At 33.0% G+C, this 27,923-nt stretch overlaps 1 protein-coding gene across 1 annotated transcript; it reads left to right on the top strand.

The window, feature by feature from the left end:
- The first annotated feature begins 62 nt into the window (after positions 1-62).
- Positions 63-26,840, top strand: LOC129219813 (peregrin-like). The gene is made up of 4 exons (XM_054854118.1): positions 63-204; positions 9,721-14,792; positions 21,769-21,864; positions 26,558-26,840. Exon 2 carries the CDS (start codon positions 9,979-9,981, stop codon positions 14,305-14,307), a length of 4,329 nt encoding a protein of 1,442 aa, XP_054710093.1. The 5' UTR covers positions 63-204; positions 9,721-9,978; the 3' UTR covers positions 14,308-14,792; positions 21,769-21,864; positions 26,558-26,840.
- Positions 26,841-27,923: the final 1,083 nt, after the last annotated feature.

Below are 27,923 nucleotides of genomic sequence, written 5' to 3'. Positions count from 1 at the left end.
GTTCGTCGAACACAACCTATGGATGTGCTTCATGAAGCAAATATCAACTCAACTTTACTAATGCAATTGTTGTTACCGTTGGGCATTAAATCAAAATATATTAATATATAAAATATAAAACATATATAGCAATAATTTTTATTTATTTGTCCCAAAATCCTTTCTACGAATATGGAAATTGCCGTTGAAAAATTAGAGGCCTTAGTAAGTTCCCCCATACATTTCCTGTCTGGTAGATTTCAATTCATTCTTGATTATAGCATGAAAACAACATCATATCCAAAAGCTATTTTATAATCTTACTTTAAAATACTGCATGATTTTAAAGTGATGATTTTTTCAGCTTAGTGTAATAAAAAAATAACTGTATTGCATCGATTTATAAAGGTTTCGCTAGTTCTTAATTTGACGTTAATTAGCAATCATTATATTTGTTTCCAAAGAAATATGATTTGTAAACTGTTTTCATTGGGTGAAATGTCAATGAAGATAAATCGATGCATGCACTACCAAATTTCCAAATTTATTGTGACTCTTCCTCAAGTAGGTTCATACATTAATGTTGATTCTTAATTGCTTGTTTAATGGAAAAATATTGAATGCAACTTTTGATTTTCGTGAAAGTATATCAATAAAACTGAACTGACGCAACACATAATAAATGCATTTGTTTCATAATGTCATTTGACTTTAAAGCTCGTACGCTTCAAAATATGAAAAATAGCAAGTTGTAGTTCTACTTCCTAACTGCTGCTGGTACTAATGCTGTAGAGTAGAAGTTGAACTGAATTTTTGGCTGGAGGAGTCGGAGTAGGAGGCTTTATAATTCTAGGCTGAGCCAGAGTCTTCATTTCCTCTGAGCTTTAGAGGTTGACGCAGACTTATTTTAGGATAATCAAGTCTTCTATTGCTTGACTGAATTTCTGTGGTTGCTATATGGAAAATAAGTCAAATTTTAAAAAACTAGATGTTTAAAATAATTTGGAAATTCCTTTCAAAATTTTTCGACATCCATGTTTATGAAAGTTTATTTTATTTTTTTGAAGGTATTGGTCAGGTATGTTGTGTTGATTACAGTCAGGATTTGAAAATATCCAATATTTTGAATATCCAATATGTTTAATAAGCACAAAAGTCTTCAAAATAGTTAATGCATCCTCAAATCACTCTTTATTTTCTTACGTCATAATTACAGTATGTAGACTTAAAATTAGTGTTTCTTTCATTATTTATATCTAATATTTCATTTTACATTTTTATCAATTTAATGGAGTTAATTTAGCATTAGCCTCTGTTTTACTCATTTTTCTTCTGTTAGTTACTTTTATAGTTTTATGATTCAGAAATATATAATATGCATTAGTCAGTGCACAATCATAAGACATTTTCTTTTTTCCTGAGAGCAAGTTTTATATTTAATTAGGCACTTTTAATAGGAATTAAAATTGCTACATTACTAATAATTTTACGAAAATAAAATACAAGTAAAAAAGAATATTATATTACTTTATTATATTAATGATGTATTATACACCTAAAAATACAGTGCATAACCCTTTGGTTATTTATAATAATAAATGAACAATATAACACTATGATTAATATACTTTTTATATTGAAAATATCATAGTTGAAAAAATAAATATCAAATTATCATGATACTTTCAAAATAAATATTGGATATATATCGTATTGTGATATATATCGACTGATATATATTAGCAAACCCTGGTCACAGTACAGTAAAGGCTATAATAAGGATGACTGAGTGGCCCATGCTTACGGGTAGAACTTGAATTGTATGCAAATGCACAATTGCATATTTTTGCTTATTTTCACGTACGTTGGAACATATACATGCATAATAACAGCCAAATTTTAAAAACACAGTATAACGTCAATTTCACGATACCCGATTTAGGGATTTCTTCAATTTAATGATATATTTCACTGGTCTGGGCTTGACTGCATTGAATGTTTATGCTCCTCGATTTAACGATATCCTTGATTTAACGTTGACTTTTTCCAGTCCCTTGACAATCATTAAATCGAGTTTATAGTGTAGTTTTCACTCTTTAGATATTTTATGTATCCTTTTCTGTATCATTTTTACAGTAAATGTAAAATGGGATTCTCAACAAAAAAAAAAAAGGAAACTTCAACCGACTTTGTGTTGAAATTGACATGAGATTTCAATTTTCATTCATACAACCTAATATTAAGTAATGTATGACCTTCCGTCTCAGGACGGATTTCCGTCTTGGACAAATTTCCGAGACGGAGGTCGGGACGGAAAGAAATTCGATGCCTTTCTTTCAGTTTTTACTTAAAAAAGAGAAATTGAGTGTTTGGAAAATATGCTTTAATTACTGGACCGTTCCATAACCACGAATTTACATCGATATTCTCTTGGTTTTCCGCCATGGGCTTGTTTTGTTTGCAACGTGCTTTTGGAGGAGTGGCTTTTCGACTCGCGCCGTTTGACTTTTTTTAGGTATAGCTCTGTTATTTCCAACTCACTGCATTGCAGACCGATGAGTTACTCGCTATTCTCCTTGTTTTTTCGAAATAATTGGCTCTAATTGAAAATTTAGCGTTTTCTCATGCTATTTTCGATCATTCTTTCGTTTTTTTCATTTGCGGTTTTTTTTTGCAAACTTTACACGCATGAATGAAAATTATGTACACTCTTAAAATGTCTTAAAGAGCTGAATCTGAATCACCGATTGAGAGTGATTGCTGACAAGATGAAATGTTTTCGCCACATCAAAGGGCGTCCACACACCCGGTAAAACGGAAACTATCAGGGATTTTGAATATTTCAATGAAAATGGGAATTTTGGAAATAATCGAGAGGAAATCTCAAGCTGGTTGGAAACACCGATGAGCAACCGTTCCTGCATTTTTGACAAAGACTTTAGGAATCACTAAATTCCAATGTCATTGAATCCAACAATCGCTAGAATGTAAATATGGGAGGGGGGGGGAGGAGAGAAAGAAAAGGAGAAAAATAACGGCAGCACGAATTTGCGAAAAAACGCTGCTCTTGCGAAGAGGGTAATCAGTTCGCAAATTAACCCACGATACTGAGGTTTTAAAAAGTTGATATCTTGGACAATCTAAGAGGGGGGGGGGAGGTGTTACTTAAGGGTTACAGTATAAACTATCGAAAAACTGAATTGAAAGCCATTTTTGAAGCTAGGAGTAGTTTGATATTTCTCCCCTGCAAACTCTTAAAACTTATTAGTATGTCTTTAATGATGTAAAAGAGGGGAGGGGGAGGTTTAAAAAAAAATCAAAAATTTGAGTCTTAAAAACACTAATTTAGGCAATCTTTGGTGAATTTATGAGAGATGGTTTTGGTGTTTTAACATGAAAATGTTTTGTAGCTGATGTTTTAAAAACTATTTGAGTCTATAATTAAATGGACTTGAGTGAAATGGCATTTGGGACCCTCTCCCGAAAAGTGTTTGCAATTGAAGTCTTAAAACTTTTAAGCTGTCTTTGGGAATGTCAAGAGGGAGGGAAGGGGCTCTCTTTAGGCGAGATTCCGACACTGGAGTCTTAAAAGAGCAACTTTAGACTGTCTTGGGGGTTCGGGGTTCCCCTTTCCCAAAAAATATTCAAAGCTGAAGTATTCAGAACTCAGTTTTAGGTAATCTTTAAAAGACTTAAGAAGGGGGAATTCGAAGGCTTTCTCTCAATAAGTTTTAATATTTTCGTTTCTGAAATTTTAAGAGCTTTGTTTTGGGCTATATTTGGATGACTTAAGGGGGAAGGGTGTAGGAAGGTTCTTTCATAAAGTTTCCAAAATTAAAGTATTAAAACTTTTAGGCTGTCATAAGTCATGTTTATAGGTAAGAGGGGTACTATTTCTACAAAACAATTTAGAAACTGAAGCCTTAAAAATTGAAATTTAGGACGTTTGTGGTGAACTCAGAGGAAGGATTTCGGGAGTTCTCTTCAGAAAATGTTTTGATGCTGAAAATTTAAAGGAATATTGGAAAGGATACCTTGTTTAAAAAATATATCTACTTCACTGAAGCGATTTTTTATTGCTAATTTTAACACCTGCTATCTTATAAAAGAATTCTTTTTCAAATGAAGACTGTGTGGGGGAATGGTGCCAATTCATTATCATTAGTCGGCCATACCCTTCCCCCACCTTTCCTTCATTTCTGGTTTGTTGGCGCTACCTTATGTAGGACATTACTATCAGAACTGATTTATGTTGCAAAAGTTAAAACCTTATGTCCTAAGCGATTTTATTGCTGCAATAAAAATGTTTACGATCGGCAAAAACTAATGGTGCGGCGCTGCGAACGCTTTTACCCCTAACATTATCCAACATCGTCTAAAATTGCATTTTTGGAACTTCAATTTCGAAATATTGCCGAAGGAGGGTTCCTGAACTCCATCCCTTCCATAGTGCATTCAAAAAGCTTATAAACGTTATGAAAGATGGAGTACAATTTCATTTTTAAAACATCGATTTCTGAGAGAGCCCAGAGCACCCCCCCCCCTCCCTTTCTCTAATATTTTTGAAAGCTGCCCAATATTGTTATTTTGGGACGATCAGTTTGAAATAATTGATGTAAGAGTTCCTGAACCCCTCCTTTCCCAAAACTTTACCAAAATGGCCTACCATAGCGTTTTTTGGACTTCAATTTGAAAAATTTCTGGGGAGAGTCCCCCAGACCCCCCCTCCACTTATTGCTGGATTTTAGATTTTTTCTAAATATGATGTCAAAACGCTTAAATATTACAATTTAAAGGCTTAAAATTTAAATCGAAAAAACAGATTCCAAACCTGGCATTGTAAAATCTACAACATTAATACACATAAATTTTTCCTTGAGCCTGCATGCGGGCAGGGGGGGGGGGGAGCTGAAAATATTTTCCGTCTTGAACACATCACCAAACTTGCATCCATGGATCAAAAGACTGGCTATTTGGCTTATATTTTAATCTGATGCAATTGATAATTAAAAAATTACAACTGTTATTCGAATAAATATAAACCACCCCCCGTTGTTTTAACGATTTTCAATGGAACATGTTCATAATCGATCTCGAGTATTAATGTCCACATCACAGCAGAAATATAGCATATAGTTTATATCTGTTTTTAGGAGAATTTTTAATGAAACACAGGATTTATGGGACAACAGGGAACAATGATTATGGCGAAGAAATGATAAAAAAGAGCAAGGGGGGGGGACTTTGTGAGATCAAAAACAAGTAGCCTTTACAAGTTTTAAATTAATCAGTCTTCCTATTTTGACAATTTTCAGAATGAAGGCTGTTTGAGTTAATTGGGAATGAATTATGATCGGAACGACCTTCGAGGGTTTATATAATTTTTTTTTTTTTTTGAAAAGAGCCACTTGCATAATATTTTCATACTCTCAGCACAAGATTTAAAGCGAAACATATAACTGTTTTAGAAAAAAAAGTCGAAAAAAGTAAGAACCGTATTATCCGCGGGAGGACTATAATCCGCAGGTCCAAAAATCAGCCTGATGAAAAAAAGCTTCGTATAATACGCGGCGGCGTATAATACAATGTTAAAAAAATTCAGTTTCAATTTAATATGCCATTTGAGCAGCTAACCCAAAAATGTGAAAAGGTAATTACTTTGTAGGCATAATCATAATCAATCTGAAATATAATCTAAAATACAATGATTTCTTCTTGAAATCATGATTATAGTACCCTAATTACTTGAAAAACAAAGATTCAGGACAAAAGAGCAAACGGTCTGATCTTGTGTAAATGACTTTCTCCATCACTGTATTCTTTTTTATTTTACATGGCCTGAATCTCGCAAGAGGAACATTCAAGCAATGTAAAATAACCAACATACAGGCAGGCCGCAAGCAAGAACATTCAAGCTTTGTAAAATAAACAACAATTAGTCAGCTTACGGTCTCCCTCGGTGAATCCTGATTGTACTGATAAATCTCTGGAGTGGTGTGGAATTCTTTTTTTTTTTGGGATCTAAAATAAAAATAATCCAAAAAAAAGTTGGCGACTATAGAAATTTTTTGGGATCACCAATTTTGAAAACTGAGTCCCCTCGTGGCAAGTGCCGACTGTAAACCTTGACCTTTACTTCCCATCAGATGCAGATAAACAAGCGAACGCCGTTCGCAGAAAATCTCCAAAGCTTGCAGAAATTTTTTATATTTTTAAAATAAATTTCTGTAACATAATTATTATTATTTATTTTGATTAGTAACAGAGTTTATCTCCTCCAATTTTGAGGTACCCAGTTAATAATATTATAAAAAAAGTAAATATAGTTGAAAAAACATTCTGCTTGCATTGTAGTACTTTACTCACTTTCAACGTTATACTTTTTCTGTTGGTTGCAATATAAGGCATGGCAGGAGTACCACGTTTTTCGGCAAAAAATTTTTAAGCACTCATTTGAGTTCACAGACAGTTTTAAATTTTATCTAGGTCTGCTTCCCGTATGGGAGAGGAGCAGCAACTTCAAGTTCAGCAACTGAGCGCAGACCCGAGCTTAGTCACCGGTCTTTTTTGTCGTGGGATTCTTTACTCCCGGAAAAGAGAGGTTTGTCTTGAAAAGAGGAAAACTTGATGTAGAAAACTCGAAGGATAATGAAAATAGCGTCAAGTATTTTCCCTACCACAGAAATAGAAGCTCTTGCACTGGTGATTCACCCTCCAAAAATTTCAGATTGCAAAAGAAAGTAGGATAAGCAAACATTTCTGTCTTTAGAAAATTGCTTTCAGAGGCACTGACTAAAGTAAAAATAAGTACGACTCTCCTCATTAAAATTTCAACTTAAACATTTTGTTTGAATATGTTGCTCCAAGTTGAGAAATTTTGAGTTAATTTTTGAAATTTATTTTCAAGTGAATAAATATTATTTGTAAAAATTTTCCTTTTTATTGCAAAAAAAGGACCTCTGAAATGTTACATTCAATCTATACAATTGAAGAAATACCAAGGTTCTGTGAATAAAAGCTATACATCAAAAAGGGGTTTTACTTGTCTAAGAAATTAAGAAATGCTGCTCTAATGCAAGGATGCCTAATCCCCTCAAGGGCAATGGTGCACACCCCTCAAGTTTTGTGGAGCAGCCCCTTTAGGATGAGAGCCCTCACAAAACAACATCAAAAAGCTCTCTTAAATTACCCACAGTACCATTTTTAAAATTTTTAATGGCGTAGTCTGTATCATGAACCCTTGCTCTAATATTACGTTTGGAAAAAAAAAAAAAAAAAAATCAAGGAATTCAAACTGAAGCACATCCTTTTCCTGTTTTTGACTTGTATTTTTGTTGTTGGAAAAGCAATTAAAAAAAAAAAGCTAAGAAATACAGGGTTGCTATTTTGTCCACGTTTTTGTATGTACTTCGGACATGCCGGAAGAAATTGAACGAAATGAAAACCAACTATTTGTTCTTACGTTTCATAAATAAATTTATTGTTATAATCTATAAACTTATTTTAATACAATTAGTATATGGTTCTAACACATTATCTATTGTCAGTTAATCATTTAATTCAAGCAGAATGATTGTATACTTCAAGAATCTAATAAGCCAAAACAAATTGCAACTCATTTTAGATCATATTTTGCTTAAAAATAGTAAAATGTAAACTAAGTGAAAAAGATATTGAGCATGATTACATTATTGTGGGTCAGGTGGGTTGGAATGGATAGTTTATTAATCTTTGAGTTGCAGAAAAGAAACCCAGTTAAAAAAAATATGAGAACACTCATGTTATTTACAATAGTTTGACTTTATTTTTGTCCAAGAAAAGACTGAATGGAAACAGTTTAGTGACAGCCTTCTTGAAAGTTACATTGTAAGAATCAAAACTAACTGATATCTTTGAAACTTTATTTTTAGGATGTTGTTTGAATTGAGATAGTATTCTATTACTATTATTTTCATCTAAGAAAGTCTCCTTTGTCAGCTGAATCAGAAAAGAAAAATTCCATACATTTTAAGAAATATGTTAAAATGTTTTAAGTGCGGTGGAATGGGTATAATATTAGGCTTAATGACAAAGGCTGTCGAATAAACCTTTTTTTTCTCATTAACTCTCTGATATTTTAGAACGTCTTATCACATCCTACTGAGCATGTTTCAAAAGCATTTTACACTTATTTTTCTGGTACTAAATGTTTGTTGTCAAAAGGGGGGGTCCAAAACGCATGGCGATAGCTAGGCATTGATAGAATGTAGGGCACTTAAGTTACATGGCAAGTTACTCAAAAAATATTTTTCACTTGGAAGAATTCCACGCATCTGACCCAGGACCGTCAGAGAGTTAAAATTTTTTCTCCGAAGTAAATTGTTAATTCAACGAAAGTTTTATATTCTGAAATCCTTATGTTAAGAGTAGCATACGGTTGCACTAAATCTGGTTGGATGGAAGACACAACCTTTGAAAACTTTGAAGAATGTTTCAAACTTTTTGCGAGGCATCTGACGTATGAAACTGTATAAAGCATGCTATTGATAGTGAAATTATTATTTGTCAACTGCCTAATATGAGTCATGCCCTGCAACCACTAGACAAAGCCAGAGCTGACTAAATAAATTGAAAACCAGTCTGATCAAACTTTCATTCCACTAAGCTCATGGACCAGTACGATATCTACAGGAGATTGGGTACTAGTTGAATAGGTACATTGCTCAGAAATGAAAAAAAAAAAAAATGTTTTATTGCTCAACTTCTTGAATCTTTAGATACTGTGCCTATGTTGTAAGAATTCTTAGGAAATCTTTGATGGGAAATTTTTTCACCTTCCCCAATAATGCGAAAATGGAGATTGAAGAATAGATCATTAAAAAACCTAGTCAGCCAATACTCAATAATCCTGGACATTATACCTTTAATTGCAATGAAACTACAGACTATATTGTTCAACAGATGTTTACCCTAATATTAATATCTTTTTATGAAAACATAATAAATAAATTCATGTTTTCTCTCTGAAATTTAATTAAAAATAATACCCCATGAAAAAATTATACCCCACCCCATGAGGTGGAATAAGTATAAAAGCAGACTTTGCATTAATAGCTTATTCACTAAACATTAAGATTATTTCAGTAGTTATAATTATGGATATGTGAAGTGTATTGTTGAAATCTAAAAACTCAGTCATGGTTTTTTAATTGTTGGATGTCAGATTTGAATAGTTTGATAATCATTTCAAAAATACCTGTTTTTATACCCATTCCACTCCACCTGACCCTATTCCATTAACAGAAATTAAACTCAATGGAACAGTGACAATAACTGTGTTCGGAGACAGACATACATACAAAACCAAGTTATTTTCTTGAAAATTATCGACAAATATGAAGACGAAAGAGATACAAACATAAAGAATATTGTAGTATTAAGTTAAAGAATATAAATAATATTGGGTTATATAAAAAAGTAAACTTTGAAACTTATCAGTATTTCATTAAATATGCATCAAAGAAATTTCTCCACTATTGCAGATGTATCAAATGGATTTTGACATTTGAAAGCTGAAGAACTTACATGCACTTCACTTTAAAATATTTTAGAATCAATTGCTAATATATAAATGTATGTGTGATATTTTGATATTAAAATGTACTGCACTTCTAAAATAAGTAACTAAATGATTTTTGAATACTTGTTTAGCAAATGTCTTTATTCTGTGCTTAATAGTTGTTTCTACTTTTTTTATTTTAGATTAATCAAGCTGAGTGTTTGTTAGAGGGAGTTGCTCTTGAACTTGAAACTAACATTGAAAAAAAATATCGAATGCAGGTTGGTAAATATTAAGTAGTTGTCTAGATGCAATAAATTCAAATAGAGGCTTTTCTAAGATTGACACATTTGCTTAAAATATAATTCAGCATAATGATATGGTGTTTCAAATTTCTCTATGTTACTGAAACAAACTGCTTTTAGTTTCAGTTCATATTTTTATATCACTCCTACTTGACAATGGTACTTGACTTTGATGTTAAAACTTTTTGTCAAAACTTAAGAGCAACAAAACCTCCCTACGAATGTCCAGTGAAAACCTGCGGGAAAATCTATAAAAGCTTTCCTGGTATCCAGTTTCATTTATACAATTATGATCATGACAATCCTCCCATTCAACATTCCCCTACATCTAAAATTCGAAAGAAAAAGGGGAAATGGCATCCTCGTTCAAACCGCAGATCGCCCTCACCGATGCAAGTTTCGACTAGTCCACGTGAAAGTTTGAGATATACTGAGCCTCAAAAAGTTGTTGAAGTTGATTTAAATGGTCATGTGCATCAGTTAAACATTTGTGAACCTATAGATTTTGTTCTTCATGATGGCACTGAAAATGAGAAAAAATGTGAACAGAAGCAAGATAAAGTGGAAGTAAAGCATACTAAAGCTAAAGTAACCAAGGCGAGCAAGCATGCTGATATCTCCAAAAAGCAAAAGGAACCTCCAGCTACACCCAATGTACCTAAACTTCCGGAAGCATCTTATCGTATTATTTCAGACTATGATGCTCCTGACGCTCCACCAATGCCTACTGCTTATTATCGATTTATTGAAAAATCGCTAGAGGAATTAGATGAGGATGTAGAATATGACATGGATGAAGAAGATTGTGTATGGTTAGATATAATGAACGAACGGCGTAAAAAGGACGATCTGAATGAAGTTTCTCCAGACACGTTTGAACTCTTGATGGATCGTTTGGAAAAAGAATCATACTTTCAAAGTCAGAGTACAGGGAAGGATCCTCTTCCTTCAATTGACGAAGATGCAGTGTGTTGCATATGCAATGATGGTGAATGTCAAAATTCCAATGCTATACTTTTCTGTGATATGTGCAACTTGGCTGTGCATCAGGAATGCTATGGAGTTCCTTACATACCAGAAGGCCAGTGGCTCTGTCGGAGGTGTCTACAATCCCCGTCTCGTGCAGTAGATTGTGTTCTGTGCCCGAATAAAGGGGGAGCATTTAAACAGACTGATGATGGAAGATGGGCCCATGTAGTTTGTGCACTGTGGATACCGGAGGTTTGTTTTGCCAATACTGTGTTCTTGGAGCCACTAGACAGCATTGAGAACATACCCCCGGCTAGGTGGAAGCTTTCCTGCTACATTTGCAAGCAAAGAAGTGTAGGAGCATGTATTCAATGTCATAAGGCAAACTGTTACACAGCTTTCCATGTTACCTGTGCACAACAAGCCGGTCTGTACATGAGAATGGAAGCCGTGAGAGAAAACAATGCAAATGGAACTTCTTACAATGTCCGGAAGACCGCATACTGTGATGTTCATGCACCCGCTGATGCTGATAATAATCAGGATGATGATAACGGCAAGACTGACACATTCAAAAAAGCAAAAGCTAAAGCGAAATCAAGAGAAAAAATGAGGAAAGCTCGTAAAATTCTAGCAGAGAAAAGAACGGCAGTGCCAATTGTATCTTTACCTACAATTCCCCCTGAAAGATTAACCAAAATTGCAAGCTTAGTGACAATGTCCAAGAAGCAGACATTCTTAGACAGGTTGCTTGCATATTGGATTTTGAAGCGTCAGTCTAGGAATGGAGTGCCATTGTTACGAAGGTTGCAAACAGCACAGTCCTCTCGTCGTGAGCCGGAAATCGACAAGGAATGTACCTCTTTGGGTGAACAGTTGCAGTACTGGCAAAAGTTGAGGCAAGATCTAGAAAGAGCCAGATTGCTAGTAGAGTTGATACGCAAACGAGAAAAGTTGAAAAGAGAGTATATTCGTTCTCATCAGTTGACGACAGAGATGGAGTTGCAACCCCTCATAATAAAGCTTCGAGATGTGGTCGAGAAACTGCTTGAAAGAGATGCAGGAGAAATTTTCGCCAAACCTGTTGATTTAGTAGAAGTTCCAGATTATTTGGAATATATCAAGCATCCAATGGACTTGTCAACTATGATGAAAAAAGTTGAAAATTATGAATATGGCAGCTTTGAATCTCTTGAAAGTGACTTCAATCTCATGATAAAGAATTGTCTGTCGTACAATTCTAAAGATACAGTGTTTTATCGTGCTGCGTTGAAGATGCGAGAACAGGGTGGTTTTATTTTGAGAGGAGCAAAGCAATACATAAACTCAAATTTTGATTTCAAAACTGGAAGGTATTTAGATAATACTCCAAAAATAGAACATGAGCCAGATGATGAAGATGCAGATGATTCTAAAACTGATCGTCCTCTGTCTTTGGAAAAACAACTTGAAAGACTTCTACGTAAGCTTGATGAAACGCACAAAATGAAAGTCGGAGTGTCTCGTACTAGACGGGCAAAACGTCTGAGATCTGAAATCAATGTGATTCGACGGAAAATATCGATTAGAGCTTCTATGTTACGGAAGAAAAAGAATGGACCGTATTCATTTGGAAAAATATCAGAATCTGCCAATTCAAAGGTGCCTGATAAAGTTTCTCATCCCACTTCAACTAATCCAAATAGAACTAGGACAAAAATCAAGCAAGATGAAGTTAACATTTCTCAACTGGATGAAATTAAACCAAAAGTCAATGAACCAAAGCTGGAAGATCAATCAAAAGTAAAGAGTGAACATGAACAAACTAATACTGGCAGAACCAGAGGAAAAAATAAGGACACTGAAATATGTCACAATATTGAAATTAAGGTTGAGGAACCTAGTCCACGGAATTTAACCCGAAATCGTGGTAAAGTCAAAGAACCATTGGAAGTAGACACTAAGTTTGAAATACCTAAACAAGAAGTAAATGTTAATCTAACACCAACAACATCTAGAATCAGAGGTAAATTAAAAGATGCCATTTCAGAAGTGGAGGATATTTGCCCTTCACGTTCCAAGTTTCCAAAAACTAAAGAGAAAGTTGAACCGACCATTGAAAAAGAAAAGAAGGTTGTTCGTTCTCATTTAAGAAGAGCAGCTAAAGAATCATTCAATCAAAATTCTGTTTTAATTGATACTGATGATGAAAGAGCTGCAGTTTATCCTGCTGAAACTACTTTTGTACCTCCAAGTCGGAATTTGCGAAATCATCCCGTTGGAGTTTCTGATGAACAAAATGAAGCTCTCCCTTCTCCTCCTGTTGGGAGGAAAAAAGGCTTGAAAGGTTCAACAGGTATTAAAAATAAAACTGTTTCTCCTCCACCACCTTCTTTGCAAAAACCAAATAAATCTGCAGTTACTGCTGAGCCAGTTGTTTCATCAAGTTTAAAGTCTCAGAAGCCCCAAAATGTTTCTTTATCACCAAAGTCTCAAAAATGTGTATCTCCTCCTGTTCTTAAGCCCCAAGTTTCAGTGTCAAATCAAAATGAAAATATTGAAACTAAAAAGAGTCAGAAATTTGAAAGTAGCCTGATCGTTTTTCCACGTACACGTAGATCGATGGCAACCAGAAGGGAAAGCATAAAAGATGCCAGTTCCGAGACCAGTGAACCTGAAACTGACAAATCGGTGGAAGAAGCCAGGGAGACGAGAAGTAAAAGTGCAAGAGCTCAGAGTAGATCTCATTCAGAAAACGATGTGGTGTCTACTATTAAAAAAGGTCCACGAAAGAATAGATCTACTAGTTTAACTGTAGAAGGAGAGTTGACATCTTCAAAGAAAAAAGCAGTTGGATTAGGTAGCTCTGTTTCTGCTAGTCCACCTCCTTTCTCTCCAACCCCTTTGCCACAAACTGATAGTTTCAAAGTGTATAGATCCAATAATCAAGATCACGGTACAGACTCTGACAATAATACTGAGTCCAGCAGTGCTTCAACTCATAGCAGCACAAGCTCTAGTTCAGAAGGGGGCTCAGATAGTGACAGCGATGCAGACGATCAAAAATCTCTAACAAGGAGGGATAAAGCTGGTGGCAGTTCTAGTGAATTCAATGCCGAGGAACAACAGCACCTTATTGAACTTCAGCCGTTAGATTTGGTTTGGGCGAAATGTCGGGGCTATCCATGGTATCCAGCATTGATAATCAATCCTAACATGCCTAAAACTGAATGTTTCCATAATGGTGTTCCCATTCCTGTTCCGCCAGAAGACGTACTTGCTCTGAAGGGCAACTATGAAGAAAATGTGTACTTAGTGCTGTTCTTCGATACTAAACGAACATGGCAGTGGCTTCCTAGGAATAAACTCGAACCTTTAGGCGTTGATACCAAACTGGACAAAGCCAGGCTTGTCGAATCTAAAAAAGCAGCTGAAAGAAAAGCCGTCAAGAAAGCTTTTGAAAATGCCATATTGCACAGGTGTCGAGTAACCGGTGAATCGAACATTATGTCAAACGAATCGGATGAAGAGATATAACTAGCAGAAATGTGATATTTGTACAGTTGTCTCATATGCACTGTAAAATTACAGAATTTTGTGTTAGGTTGTAGCAAATGTAAATAGTTAAAAGTATTAATACTCTTTAAGGCAGGTGTGCCAAATTCGTGTATAAATATGTACATTATAAAAATTTAGTGTTAGGAGACACATGGACTTGAATATTGCTTTTAATGGTAAAAAGCAAGTTTTGTTGAAGTTAATTATCATTTTTATAGATATGATTTTTGTGTCAGAAGTTTATTGATAAATTGCACTTCTCAGCAGAGATAAAAATTGAATTCACAAAGAAAACATTCTTGGAGTGCATTGAAATGTTTTTAACTCAAGAAGCCACCAATATTTTAATAGAAAAGGAAGTATCATAACCTGCATTTAATTATTTTTCTTTTGCATTTCTTCGCATTTCACTGAGGCCAACCCCTTCCTTTCTGGCTATGCTAGCTGAATCAGTATTTTAAGAAGTGAGTATTTTTTTCTTCTCATTTCCATTCATGTTAAATTAAAATTATCATACATGTATTATTTTAACAATTATTTTATATTTTATTTAAAATAATATTTTTAATTTGTGGGGTTAAAAATATAACTGAAATATTATTTATTTTACTGGATGGTTTTTAATCTCCTTTGATTTTCTTATCCTCTTTCTTTGTGCATATTCTCATGTATTAGTGTGGAAAATAAGTACTTCACTTTGAAGAGCAGTACTGTTCCTCAAATTCTAATATTAAGAAGCAGTTTTACAACATTTGCTAAGTTGCATTTTGAAGAAAGTAAACAACTTTTAAAAAATAATATTTAATGTGTGTATTTTAAAAAGTTTTGAACTATGTATTAATTCATTTGCAAACTTTAATCACTTATCTTTAACAAAATAGAAGAACTGGTGCAAATGAGTGGTTCTACAAATTCAGAAATATTTAGCTAGGGTGTGAAGATTTAAAAAAAGTTAATTTAAAAAAATTAAAACTTTTGAACATGGTTCATTTTATAAAAATAGTCGTCTAAAATCAGTAAGTACACTGCATCAACATCTAGTTTTATCATTCATATTTCAAAAGTATTCAGTTATTATTATTGTTTTTTTTTTTTTTTTTGCATCCCAAAATTTTTGATGCAATTTGATAATGTATCGTCTTTCATACATTTTGAATCGCAAACTGTGATGCGATACCTCTTATTTCCTACACTGTGTCATACCTGTCTCTACTTTCTGAACAGTTGAAATGAAATAAATAAAATGGTTATCTTTCTCTCTCTCTCTCTCTCTCTTTTTTTTTTTGGTACATTTCAGTGCCAGTTAAAAAAACATTATGTTAGGCGAAAAAATGCAGCTTTGCATAAAAGCAACTGCTTCAAAATTTCGATCATAAAACTAGTTCTTTATTATTTTTAAGCTCAATCAATTCGTCTAAAGTCTAAAAAAAAAAATTAAAGAAAAAAAAAAAAACCAAGATATTCCCAATGAAATACTTGAGGCCAAGGGGATTTCAGATTAGATTTGTGATAGCTAAACATGCTATTTGCAATATGACAGGATTTTTTTCTACAAAAAATATATGGAAGGAAAATGCCGAAAAAATAAATCTTTTTTTCACAAAAAGACACAAGTTCAGAATCCCTCCTCCCCTACCATATGCAGGCTTAAAATAAAAGCCTGCATCTATCCCTGGATACCTTATCTATATTTATTTTGAACTTGCTGAAACAACTTGAAAAATAGAATAAAATTTCTTAACTTGAGTACATTTACTCGATATAAACTTGAATGTCACATTGTTTATTAAAAGTTTTTAGGAAAGTACAAAATAAAAGAGGTTGCAAACAATCTATATTATTCTCTAGATTCAAATCAATGTATTAGCTTAACTTGTGTTACATCAAATGTTTTTTTTTTTCTTCTGTAAATGGAGAATCATTACTCTTTAAACAGTTTATTAATGCTTTTGTTTTTAGCATTTTTGCCAGCATGATTAACTGCAGGCTCAATTTTTAGAATTGTATCATTTTCTAATATATTTCAAAAAACATACCGAAAATTCAGTTAGTGTTATATATTTTTCAAAATTAAAGTATATATGCACAGAATTATTAATATATATTGTTAACAATCTTTGTAAAATTAAAAAAAAAAAAAAAAAAATCTGGAAGTATGTGTATACTGTGGGCTGAATGCTACAAGTAGGTAATTACAATTCATTTTTTTTTCATGCTGCTTCAAGGGAAGCTCAACAAAGTAATTTTTTTCACAGTTTTTCGGGAATGTGAAAACTTGATTTAAATGTTATTGAACTACCACTTCTATATTTTATTTAATTGGTAATATCAATGTTTTCTTCTGAGCAAAATTTTTAACAAAATTGAAACACTTTGTTTTTCTACATTTGCTGTTACCTAGTTGTAGTAGGGGAACATCAGGCAAAGTAAAATAGCTGTGCAAAGTGAAATGGTGAAAAATTTACTCAGCTTTTAGCTCCATCTATCTGGTATTAGTTCGACTACGTAGTACCATATGTATTTTATTCCAGTCAGGAAAAAAATACTGCCAAAGATAAAGCATTTGGTAATACAGGCAATTTTAAAAAATTGATTCTCATATTGTAATATTTTGTTGTAAGTCAAAAGTTATTTTTGCTACTATAAAATGATAAAGTTCTTGTTATTAACATTTTAAATATTAATGGAGACCGCCTAATATTCATTGCCATATTAATTTAACTAAGCTTATTTGTATTTTAAACAAATTGTACAATTATTCAAGTACATATGGGGCAAAGTGAAATAGTTTGTTTTACTCACTCAAACATTTAATATAAATCACTTACATTTTTATTTATTAATTAATTCATTTACATTCCTTCATTCAGTAATTCACTTATTCATTCATCCATTCTTTTACTCGCTCATTCATTTTTCTTCATACATTAATTGATTTATTCATTTAATTATTCGTTTATTGCTTCATTATCTTTTTATTTATTCATTCAACCTTTTATTTACTGTTTATTTACTGATTCTTTTGATCAAAAATATATTTTATAAAAAATATTTCATTAGAAAAATATTTAATTTTAGTCTTTGCCCCATGAAAAAAAAAAATAATAATAAGAAAAGTTCCCCTTTATTTACTGCCAAAAATAAAAAATACTGTTTCAATGCAAGTTTCATAATAAAATGCAATGTTCTTTCTTTATGTACTGTAAGTTTCAAAACAAATTTCCAATTTGTTCATTTTGAAAAAACTCAGTCATCTTAACCATTTCACTTTGCTCCACATTCTCCTACTTAGCTGATGGTATAAATATATGTGTATATATATATTGACATTTTGTTGGTTATTTGAAAAGTGGAAACTGTTGCATATTATATTTGCCAACTTTTTCGAATGAATATAAAATTTACTAATTACAGCTGATTTTAAAGCGCCAATGACAGTTCTTAGCACATATAAAGATTCGATTGCATCCGCCTCTGCAAAACCCTCCAGTTTTTGTTTACTATTTAAACTACTTAGAACTCACTAATTTTGTGTTTAACAATATTTTAAACTCTCCTTTATGTTTCTTATTCTGTAAAAAAGCTGAGTACTTGTGTGACATTTTTGCCCTGCCCACTCATAAACTTCAATCCAGTTGCACTCGAGTTGATTCAGGCCAGTATCCCTCTTGAATGAATGTTTGCCAGTTCATTAGTTTTTCTCAAAAAAGATTTGTAAACCAAACATAAACATTGAATTTATGTAAATTTTGGAAGAAAAAAAGGTTTGAAAAATTGACAAAAGACATTTAATATCAGAGATAGAATCGTCGAAGTTACTGAATTTTGATGATTCAAAAGTTGAGAAATGTTGTAAGCTACTCAAATTCAGGTTCTTCTTCTTTTTTTTTTTTTTTTTGTAAATTTTGCCATTGTTAAAATTTTGTCAATCACAAAAAATAGCGTACAGACTTCGATGTGTCCCCCTGCAAGATTTTTAAGTGCGCTCCCCCCTCAAGATTTATTATTATTAGGTGCAGAAAAGTTAAAATTAAAAGATTTTTTTTTCCAATTTTACATAGTGTTATTTTGGAACTGATGTGATATACCCCACCCTTGGCGACTTTTTCCTTTTGGCGCCAAGAAAGCGTCGCCAAGAAAACGATGTATGACGACATATGTCATACATCGTTCTTAGCGATGCTTTTTTAGCGCCAACAGGAAAAAATCAGGTAAGAAAACATGATCAAAGCACTTCAGAACATAATATATATAAAAACAACATAAAAGCACAACAAAAAGCATCACGAATATATGCTTCAAAAATGTACAGGGCCGGGGTTTTTTGTAAACATATTAAAATACAATGAAATAAATTATTGTATTAATTACAAGTCGAAATTAATGCATTAATTTTTTTTTCATCATTTCTCCGAGATACGAGCCCTCGGTCTCATAGTACTTTCGTAATGAGACCTCGGCTCGCCGGCCTTGCCTTGGTCTCATTACGAAAGTACTATGAGACCTCTGGCTCACCAGGACCTCGCTCCGCTCGGTCCGTTATCCCTCCGACTGTTAATATACATTACAGTCGAAGTATGATCACAGTTATGTATACTACAAGAACCCCTCAAGGATTTGTAAAAACAAAGAATTTTGGAAGTGAGAGGTTTTTTTTGAATTCTAAAATAAAGAACTTACCTTTTTATATGGTATAAATATTCACACTCAGTCTAAAACAATACATCATATGACAATGGCACGTTACAGATACACACCACGTAGGAGTTAACTTTTAATTAACCTTCAAGTTTGAAGAAACTGGCATTTTCTAATGTTTTTACTTTAAAACACAACTACTGAATTTAAACTAACACAAAATAAGCATTCCTGTAAGATATATTGCACGAAACAACACCACGTCGTAAAATCCCCCTAAGAGCGGAACATATGTGCACCTACCTCCACGGACACACGTGCGAAAAGAATTAGTTCACATCTGTACTTCCCGGGTATATTCTGCAGGGTTACTAGGGCTACCGGAAAAAGTTTTATCGCCAACGTTGGCGATTTTCAAAATGAGCTAAAAATTCTATCCTCGCCAGGGGGGGGGGGGTATATCACATCTGTACCGTTATTTTTTTAGAGCATACACCCTCATACCTCTTGTCCCCCCCTCACTATGGGGAGAGGCAAGATTTAGGGGTAATCAGGACTCATAGTCCTCCTATATCTCCTATATTTCCTATACCTACCTTGAGGTACCCTGATCAGGATTGGTTTAGGGTTTATACTAACGGATCGGCCACTCCTTCAGCTGGAAAAGCAAGTGCCGATGCCTACTCCAAACATTTTAGTCTTCAGGAGCTTCTCGACACTTAGGCGGATAACTTCGATGGAGAAATGAACGCAATTTTTATTGTAGATCTATTGGAGAACCAACTGAACAAAATATTGTTCTCCTTGTTGATTCTGAGGCTGCGATTCAGACCATTACTGATTATAATCTATATCCTTCAGAACTTGAGCTTGAGTCTAAAAAAATCCATTGACTCTCTTTTGCATTCCGGAAGAGAGGTTGTCTTAAAGTGGATCCCAGGCCATTGTGGCATCTATAGAAATGTAGGAGCGGACATCTTGGCTAAAGAGGCTGCATCCCTGCATCCACCTTCTTGCCCGGTTCCACTTAGAAATGCTAAGCGACTTCTCGCAAGCAAAATCCAACATGCTACAGTCTCTGCCCTGAGGAACAAAGCTGACAGAAAGCCCTGAGCTTGCCTTCTGGATGATAAGCAGCGTACTGGTCTTTCTCTCCTTCCCAAAGCCCTGGGAGTTGCCTTTTTCTGAACCATAACTGAACATGACTATCTACAGGCCCATTTACATAAAATCAACCTGGCAGATTCGCCTCTCTGTGTGCTCTGTGAGGGGACTTCTCCAATGACAGGGGAGCATCTTTACAGTTGCTCCTCTTTTCATGATATTCATAATTGTGATGACTTTCAGGCCCTAACACCCTTTGAAGCCACTTCATTGTTATACTGGATAGCAAGACGCCTTATGTTTGAAAAAACGATGGTGGGCGTAATTTAAAAAAAAAAAATATTTCCTATATTTTCTCACTAACTGATTTTTTTTGTCAATTGTGACATGCAACCAAAAAATGCAAAAACCTTTGATCCATTTTTTTTCTTCTTTCTCTACTACAATGTGCACTCTTACATCTTTAATGTTGGCATATGTACTAAACTTCTGTTTTTTTTTTTTTTTTTATGAAACATACAAAATATAGAGGGCTTTACTTGCAACTTTAAACTTATTTTCATTTTTTTTTCTTTTAATGAGTTTACTTTGTATCATTTTACTAGTATAACAATGTTAACTTTTAGTGTACTGCTGTAAAGATTTCGAAAGCTTTTAATTTTGTCACATACGAGGGACGTTTTTAAAGTAAGGTTCATTTTGAAATAAAAAAAGAACGAGTACAGATAGAGCAAAATGTTTTTTTGCCATTACTTTTACTCTTCTTATATTTCATATTCTGTCATAGAGGGCTTGCATGCCCAGTTGCATCCAAGTTGGTTCAAGACGATACTGCTCGTAAAAACTCGAATTTTTACTAATGTTTTATCTGTTGAATTATGAAGATTTTAGATAATAGGATTGGTTTGGAAATTTATTTAAAACATTTAAGGTGCAGTCTGCTCATGAATCATTATGAAATTGGCAAGCGTTCAGTTAAGAAGAGTCGATCTAAATGAGGGAAAGAACTCAAAATTTGATGCACGTGTTCCACTTATTTGAATGTGACTCTGCTTAATTTAGAGGATAACATATGTACATCTACAAAAGCTGGCATCCCTGGAAAGTAATAGATACATTCATTTCCGCCTGTAAACTGAAAGTTTGCCTATCCATCTATCTAATTGGTGGTCCGACTGTAAGGTGATAGAATACCGAAAACAAGGAATTTTGATGATAATTGTTCAAAATTCAAAATATGTTGTTATTTTTTCAAATATAGTGGTTATTGTTGTTTTTTTACGCCTTTCTTAAAGTTTTGTCGATCATATCAGTTGATTAAATATACAAGCTCTATTAACCCGTGGCATTTCTATTTTTGTACAATATTATTTTTGAGCTATCTTAATTTAATTAAAGCAAAATTTCTCAATCTGATCAGAATTGTTTACTTAGAAGTTTTACTAGATGCCAATATCCAAATGTTAGCAAGTATGGTGTAGGTAGAAGTTTTACTTTATGCTCATCCCCAAAAGTTGACAAGTATCAAGCAGACTATCTTTTAAGTTTTTATATAGAATTTAACTTTTTGCTTTTATTTTCTTAATTTTTGTTCCTTCATTTAGTCATGTAAGTATTCATTAACTGCTGTCAAAATGTCATAAAAAATTTTTAACTTAATTTTCTTTCTTAAATTACAATATTTTATCTTACTTGCAGTTCAACCCACCAAAATTTATTTGTTCTGTTGACGAGATGACACTTGAACTGCAGGAATTGAAGTCAAGAGCTCATCTTACTGTTAAAAATATGGAGGTATTAAATTATGAATTTCATATTTTAAAGACTTAATAATTAGTTTGATAAACAATAAGTATGAAATGCAATGGAAAAATATGTTTTAAATTTTTTTAAAACTAAGTTTTGAGGAGAGTTGGTAGGAGTGAGACAGCTGCATTTCTATGTCAAAATAAAATGGAAAATTATTTCTGTCTTGTCCAGTAGATGTATAAATTTGATTTAATCTACTACACTTACTGGAGAAGCATTGAAAGATCAGAAGTTTGATTTTTCAAATGGCACAACTCTGCTCTTCCTAACAATGCATTTATTGGGTTGACATAATGTTCATGAAGACAAGGTATTGTTTAACTTAACCCGGGAGAACTCGCGCATCGGGCCTCTCAGGCCCGGTCATTACAAAACTACGCAGCCAAAAATCACCCCTTCAACGGAAATGAATGAGGTCCACAGTAGCTATGTTCGAGGTGACCTACATACTGACCACATGCTTTTCAGGAATGTACATTCCCACTTTTCCCCAAAAAATTCCGGTTTGGGCCTCAGAGGCCCGGAGCGAGCGCTCACGCTTTTCATTTCAGATTGTAAATGTAAAGGAAGAGGCTGTGAAATGCATCACTATTTAAGCTACAAAGATGAAATGAAGAGGTTGCAGACCTTGTTGATTGAGGTTTCAACTGATGAGAACTCCCTTAATGAAGATGATGAAGAAGAAGTTGACACAGAACAGTAAAGCGATCATCAGTAATGCTCAGAAGAAAATTTGGATTTATGTATCATGAAACTTTCTTAAACCTTCCTTTTTAAAACATATTATAGAGGCTGTTTATCAATTTATAATTCAGTGTTGAAAACACATTTTTTTTTCTATTTTGCAAACTTAATTTACTGAAATAACCACTCCGGACCTACAGAGCCCCCCGCGAGCGTTCGTGTGACGAAAAGTACCGCGAGTTCTCCCGGGTAAATAGTAATTTACACATCTCAAGTATGATTTATAATTAAATTCAGATGAAGTTGCCGTAAATGCTTCCTCTCTGAAATTTTGCATTGTTTTTTCATTATTATTTGAGAGGAAAAGTGAAAATGCCTAGCTGCACTTTCGTCATTGAGATAGTATTTTTGCATTTTGCGAAAAATGCAACCGTAGTGTAAACCATTTATATTAAGGACACATTGTAGTAATAATATATATGTGTCAAAAAAATGAGGTGATCAGGGTTTGAAATTAGGATAGAAAAGTTGGACGTCATTGCAACTTGGCTTTTTCCCTTTGTTTGTCAAAATATCCTACTTAAATAATTTAGTCGGGCTGCGCCTCACAGCAAAAGAAGTACTTTCTATTTTTCTATAGCCCTCAGAAGTGAGGAGAGTCTCTATTAGCGATTTGTGATTGCGTCCACTTAAAAGACATTTTGGTATGCCCAATTTGGCAAAGCTTTGGGATATTGAAATGTCAGAAATTGAATTCTGAGAATGGGGTTCAGGATTGACTTTCTTGTTTGATGCTTGAAAAAGAAATACCAGAACTTGTTTTGAAAAAGCGAGTCGAATCTTGAAAATAAGAATAATACTTTGCATAATACGGTCACAAATCCACTGACCTGAAATCCTCAAGTGTAAAATCAGTACAAGATTCAAGTGCAAACAACGAAATCTATTAAACCAAAAAAAAAAAAAATTATGGTAAAGGGAAAACTGTGTCTCTTGAAAAGCTATCTTGATTTTTTTTTTATTTCCTTAAAATTTCTGTTGAAGAAGTAAAACTTCTGGAAATTTTGAAGCCTTGGGAAAAAAAGTTTTTTTTTTGGAAAATTTGGAAACAATTTTTTTTCTGTGCCATTCATAAAACACACGTCTCGCACAAATGGTGTTGAAAATACTTAAATTTTAAGAAAACCAAATTGGAGAAAATATTATCAACTACTCATTAATTAAACCTCATTAATATTTATATTTATGCATGACAAATATTGCACTAAATGCAAATTGATTAGATTACACCCGTTTTGCCTACTTTTGGGCATTTTAGAATAGTTTTGGATGGTAAAAACTACCTGTTCTGTCCTAAATCAGTTTTGGACAGTCCAAAACCCAACCCTACCCTGCATGTATTGAAAACTGATTGCTGATACAATATTGTCTTCATAATATTATATGACAAAACAAAACTTATCCCAATTCGTCAAAATGGATATGAAGTGTCTCTAATACGGATGCGCTGATAAGCAAATTGGCTGATTACCGATTAATTAGTTGTTGATCATCGACCAATTAATGGGCAGAGCAAATTATTAATCAAAATGATTATTTTTATGGCTATCAATTTCTCCATCATTTTTTTTTCTTTTGACATTTTGATTTTAGAAATAGTTAATAGTTTATTTCTTAAAGACGATTTATTTTCCTCCTATTTCCTAATTATCCCAAAGTAATTTCAAAATTTCATCCAATTTCTTTGAGCCAATTTTTATATTATTTTTAATAAAATTACATGTTAACTAGTCATGAAAATGTAATAATATAAGGGGTAGCCTGTCATCAGCAAACTAATTTAAGAGCACTTTCAATTTAAATTTACTTTTTAATTATTAGTAGCCATTTAATCCAAGATTCTTATTCTTTATAAAAATTATAAGGTTGTTCAGAGGAACTGAATCCATTATTTCAGAAAAGGCGTAAGTCTAATGCATTTCCGTAGGACTTACTCCCTTTATGAAAAAATTGATTCAACTATGCTAAAGGAAAAAAGTATCGACTGTATACATGTGTATATTTGTTCAAAATAGAAAAAATAGATTAAAAAATAACATATTTTTCAATGTCAGTTTGTTTGTCAAAAAAAATAAATAAATAAATGAAATAAGATAAAAAATTTAAAAAATTTAAAAAAAAAGAAAGAAATTAAAAAAAAAAGCATGCTCCTTATTTTTTTTAAAAAAATCAAATGATGTTTAGTAATATTTAGTATTTTGTTGAATCAAAAATTAATAATTTCAGGAGTAAGTTCCAAAATGTATAGTTACAGTCCCATGTATAGTTACAAGGAACAAAACTGAAAAAAAAAAAAAAAAAATGTTGGTGTTATTAAAAGCTGGGGTGAGAGTATCATAATATAAACTTTGGAAATGATCCTGATTTTCCTTAAGAAATAAAACAAAGCATTAGGAACCTTTGTCTTTTTCCTTGGAGAGAGTTTAAGGGAGGTTGCAGTGAGATCAAATATATGTTTGTTTATTTCTGTTACATTCTATCCTTCAAAATAACATTAATAACATTAAAACAAAAAGTAGCTGCAAGGCAGACGATGTAAAAAGATTGAGGGAGGGGCACAATATGTATCTGGATTGAAAGTTCATTTTATTCATTACAAATATATGGTTGGAGGGGGGAGGGGATTTTCTTTCTCAAGTTTTTCGCATTGCAGTTTAAAAGTCCTGGAATTTAATTATTTATAATAGTCGCATATGACTATCAACCGTGAGGGTTATTCCTTAATATTTCATTCAGTTTTATGCACTTGCAGAACAATTTGTTTTGTTTTTACTCTTGACAAATTCGTGCTGTATAGTAATGTTTGCAGAAAATACCATTTATTGTTGTTAATAAATGTATTCATCATTGTTTCTTGTTGAAGGAAAACTTAAAAATTATTATGTAAGAAATTAATTTTTCTGTGAATTAATCAGCAAAATTTAGCAGGTTTTAAATAATCGGCTAAGTGGCCAATTAATCGCCGCCACTCTCCTAGTGCAGAGGATGAGGGATAATTTCTCTAGGTTCTCACTAATCCACAGATATAATTTTCACCAATGTTTTTCCCAATACTGTCAACACAATTTGATCACCATTCCATGACAAATGACACTATGAGGTTCGTCTTTTTATTTGCTACAGGCTAGCACTCTACATTCTGTACTCTAAGGAGGTTGGTGTGGGAAGTTTTTAGAGCAGTTTTTGCAATCAAGACACAAAAACTTAGCAATGGCAACCGGTGGAGATCTAAAAAATGCAAACATTTTTTAAGACCCCTGCATCTTTCGTAGTTTAGAGATGATTGACTATTTTCACCTCCATGCCAGGCACTAGCTCAGCCAAAATTTACCTTCTGTATAGTGAGGGTTTGGTCATAACAGCTTTCATATGCCATGGTACCCTTTTTTTTTCCCTTGAGGGCAGCACCTCAGATTAAAATGATTCTTGCGTGCCACAAAACATAGAAAAATCTTAAAATTTTCTAAGTAACCTTTGAGAACATGGAAAAGGAAAGAAAATTGCAGAACAAGAATTGCTATCATTACTTGATACTATTTTTTAAAATTGCATAGGTTTTTCCAAAAAAACCTATTTTATCCTTTGTTCCACTTTTCTTTTGTTTCATACAACACGGTGGAATGGCCCTAATTGGTTTTCCTTGAATAAATTTTCTTTTCGAGTTCAAGACTTTATAAACACTCTGTGTTACTGTTTCCCCTCTTATAAAGCCAGTAACTGGTTTGCAAAATTTTATAATGCATATTTGTATTCTTAACATATCATGTTGAAAATGGCCTGGTCTGGAAAAAGTCTGTTGGTTTTTTATAATTTTTCAGTTTCTTTTGATTATTTTCACTGGTCAGACAAATTGTAATCAGAGTTCTCTTCATTTAAACTCAATCATATTGTGCTTTTTAATATTTGGTAAATATTTTTTTTCTTTATTTTGTAGGAAGTTAAATGCAAGTTTCAAAAAGAGCTGCCAAGCCTGTGTAAAAAACTCCAAAGTATGGAAGAAATTACCGGAATCTCCAGTGAATGTTTAAGCACATCTAAATCTGTTTTACAAAACAAACATGTCATAACACACATCTAATTTAGGGTTAATTACCTTTTTTCTGTTTGTCTTTTATTCTTTAATATTGTGTGTTGTTTCATCGCATAAAATTGTTGGGAATTCACCCTTTGAAATTTTTTTATTTTTGTATTATAAATTGAATAAAATTGAAGTACACTATTCCTTTTTTCTGTGGTTAAAATTCTTGTTTTAAGAACACATTTAAGTTCAAACTTTTTACGATGAAACAATGCTATGTGCTAGTGATTCCATGACAGTGTAATGCTTTATTCTTTTATTAATCTTAGTCGCATACTGTACAAGAATCATTTTATTAATCGCATACTGTCGCATACTGTTCAAGAATCGTTTTATTAACGCTGTTAATGCATCCCTGAGTTATATCACTTAATTTGCAACCAAAAATTAATGAAACAAGAAATAGAAATAATTATGGTTAATCCAGGGGCAAAAATACATAGAGGAAGTGCCCCCTATTCATTTTCTTCCTGCAACTTTATTTGCATTTTGAATAAAATAACTTTTCAAATGACAAAGCAAAGCATACTTCCTTCAGTTACTTAATAACCCCATAACATACCTGCAAACTTTACTGGGTTTTTCCTGGATTTTTAGGATTGCTCCTGGTTTTCTGATTGTTATTAAAAATCTGCTGAATATTATAAATCTTTAGGAAAATCCCTTTAGTTAAAGAATTTTGTGAAAAAAAACTCTTGTGAAATATTTTTTGTCAAGATTGTCCAAATGCATGTATTTCATGATTTGAATGCTTCCTACCAAGAGCAGGAATTAGTAGATAGAGATAACAAATCCAATCATTGGCTTAGCAAAAGCTGAGGCAAAGACCTTATGTCAGTGACTCAACAACAAATGGTTGACACGTCTTGTGAAACCAGGGAAAGATACCCGATTTCTTCCAATGCTTTTCTTTAAAATCTTTAATGTGACTTTGGGTCTAAGCAAGTCACAAATGAAGGTCTTCTTATTGCTTCCTACAAAAGTTCTAACTTAAGTACATCAAAATTTAGCGAGATTATCTGCTTATTAAGTTTGTTGAAAAATCAGTTTGAAATGGATATTAAGAATTAATATTTAAATTTTATTCTTCTGTTTTATGTTTCAATTAATTATTTTATACATATTATGAGGTGAAGAACTTACTTATAATTGTGCAGATCCTAATCCCAGCATTAGGACACTACCAGGAAAGGTTGATCCCAACTATAGGGATAATGCGATA

This window comes from Uloborus diversus, chromosome 4 (assembly GCF_026930045.1).
Source record: "Uloborus diversus isolate 005 chromosome 4, Udiv.v.3.1, whole genome shotgun sequence".
Lineage (NCBI taxonomy): Eukaryota > Metazoa > Arthropoda > Arachnida > Araneae > Uloboridae > Uloborus > Uloborus diversus.
Note: the sequence above shows the minus strand (reverse complement) of the source record. Positions and strands in the feature narration are given on the sequence as shown.

Coding starts and splice junctions, on each gene's coding strand:
- LOC129219813 (XM_054854118.1), top strand. CDS start 9,979: ATGGTACTTGACTTTGATGTTAAAACTTTTTGTCAAAACTTAAGAGCA.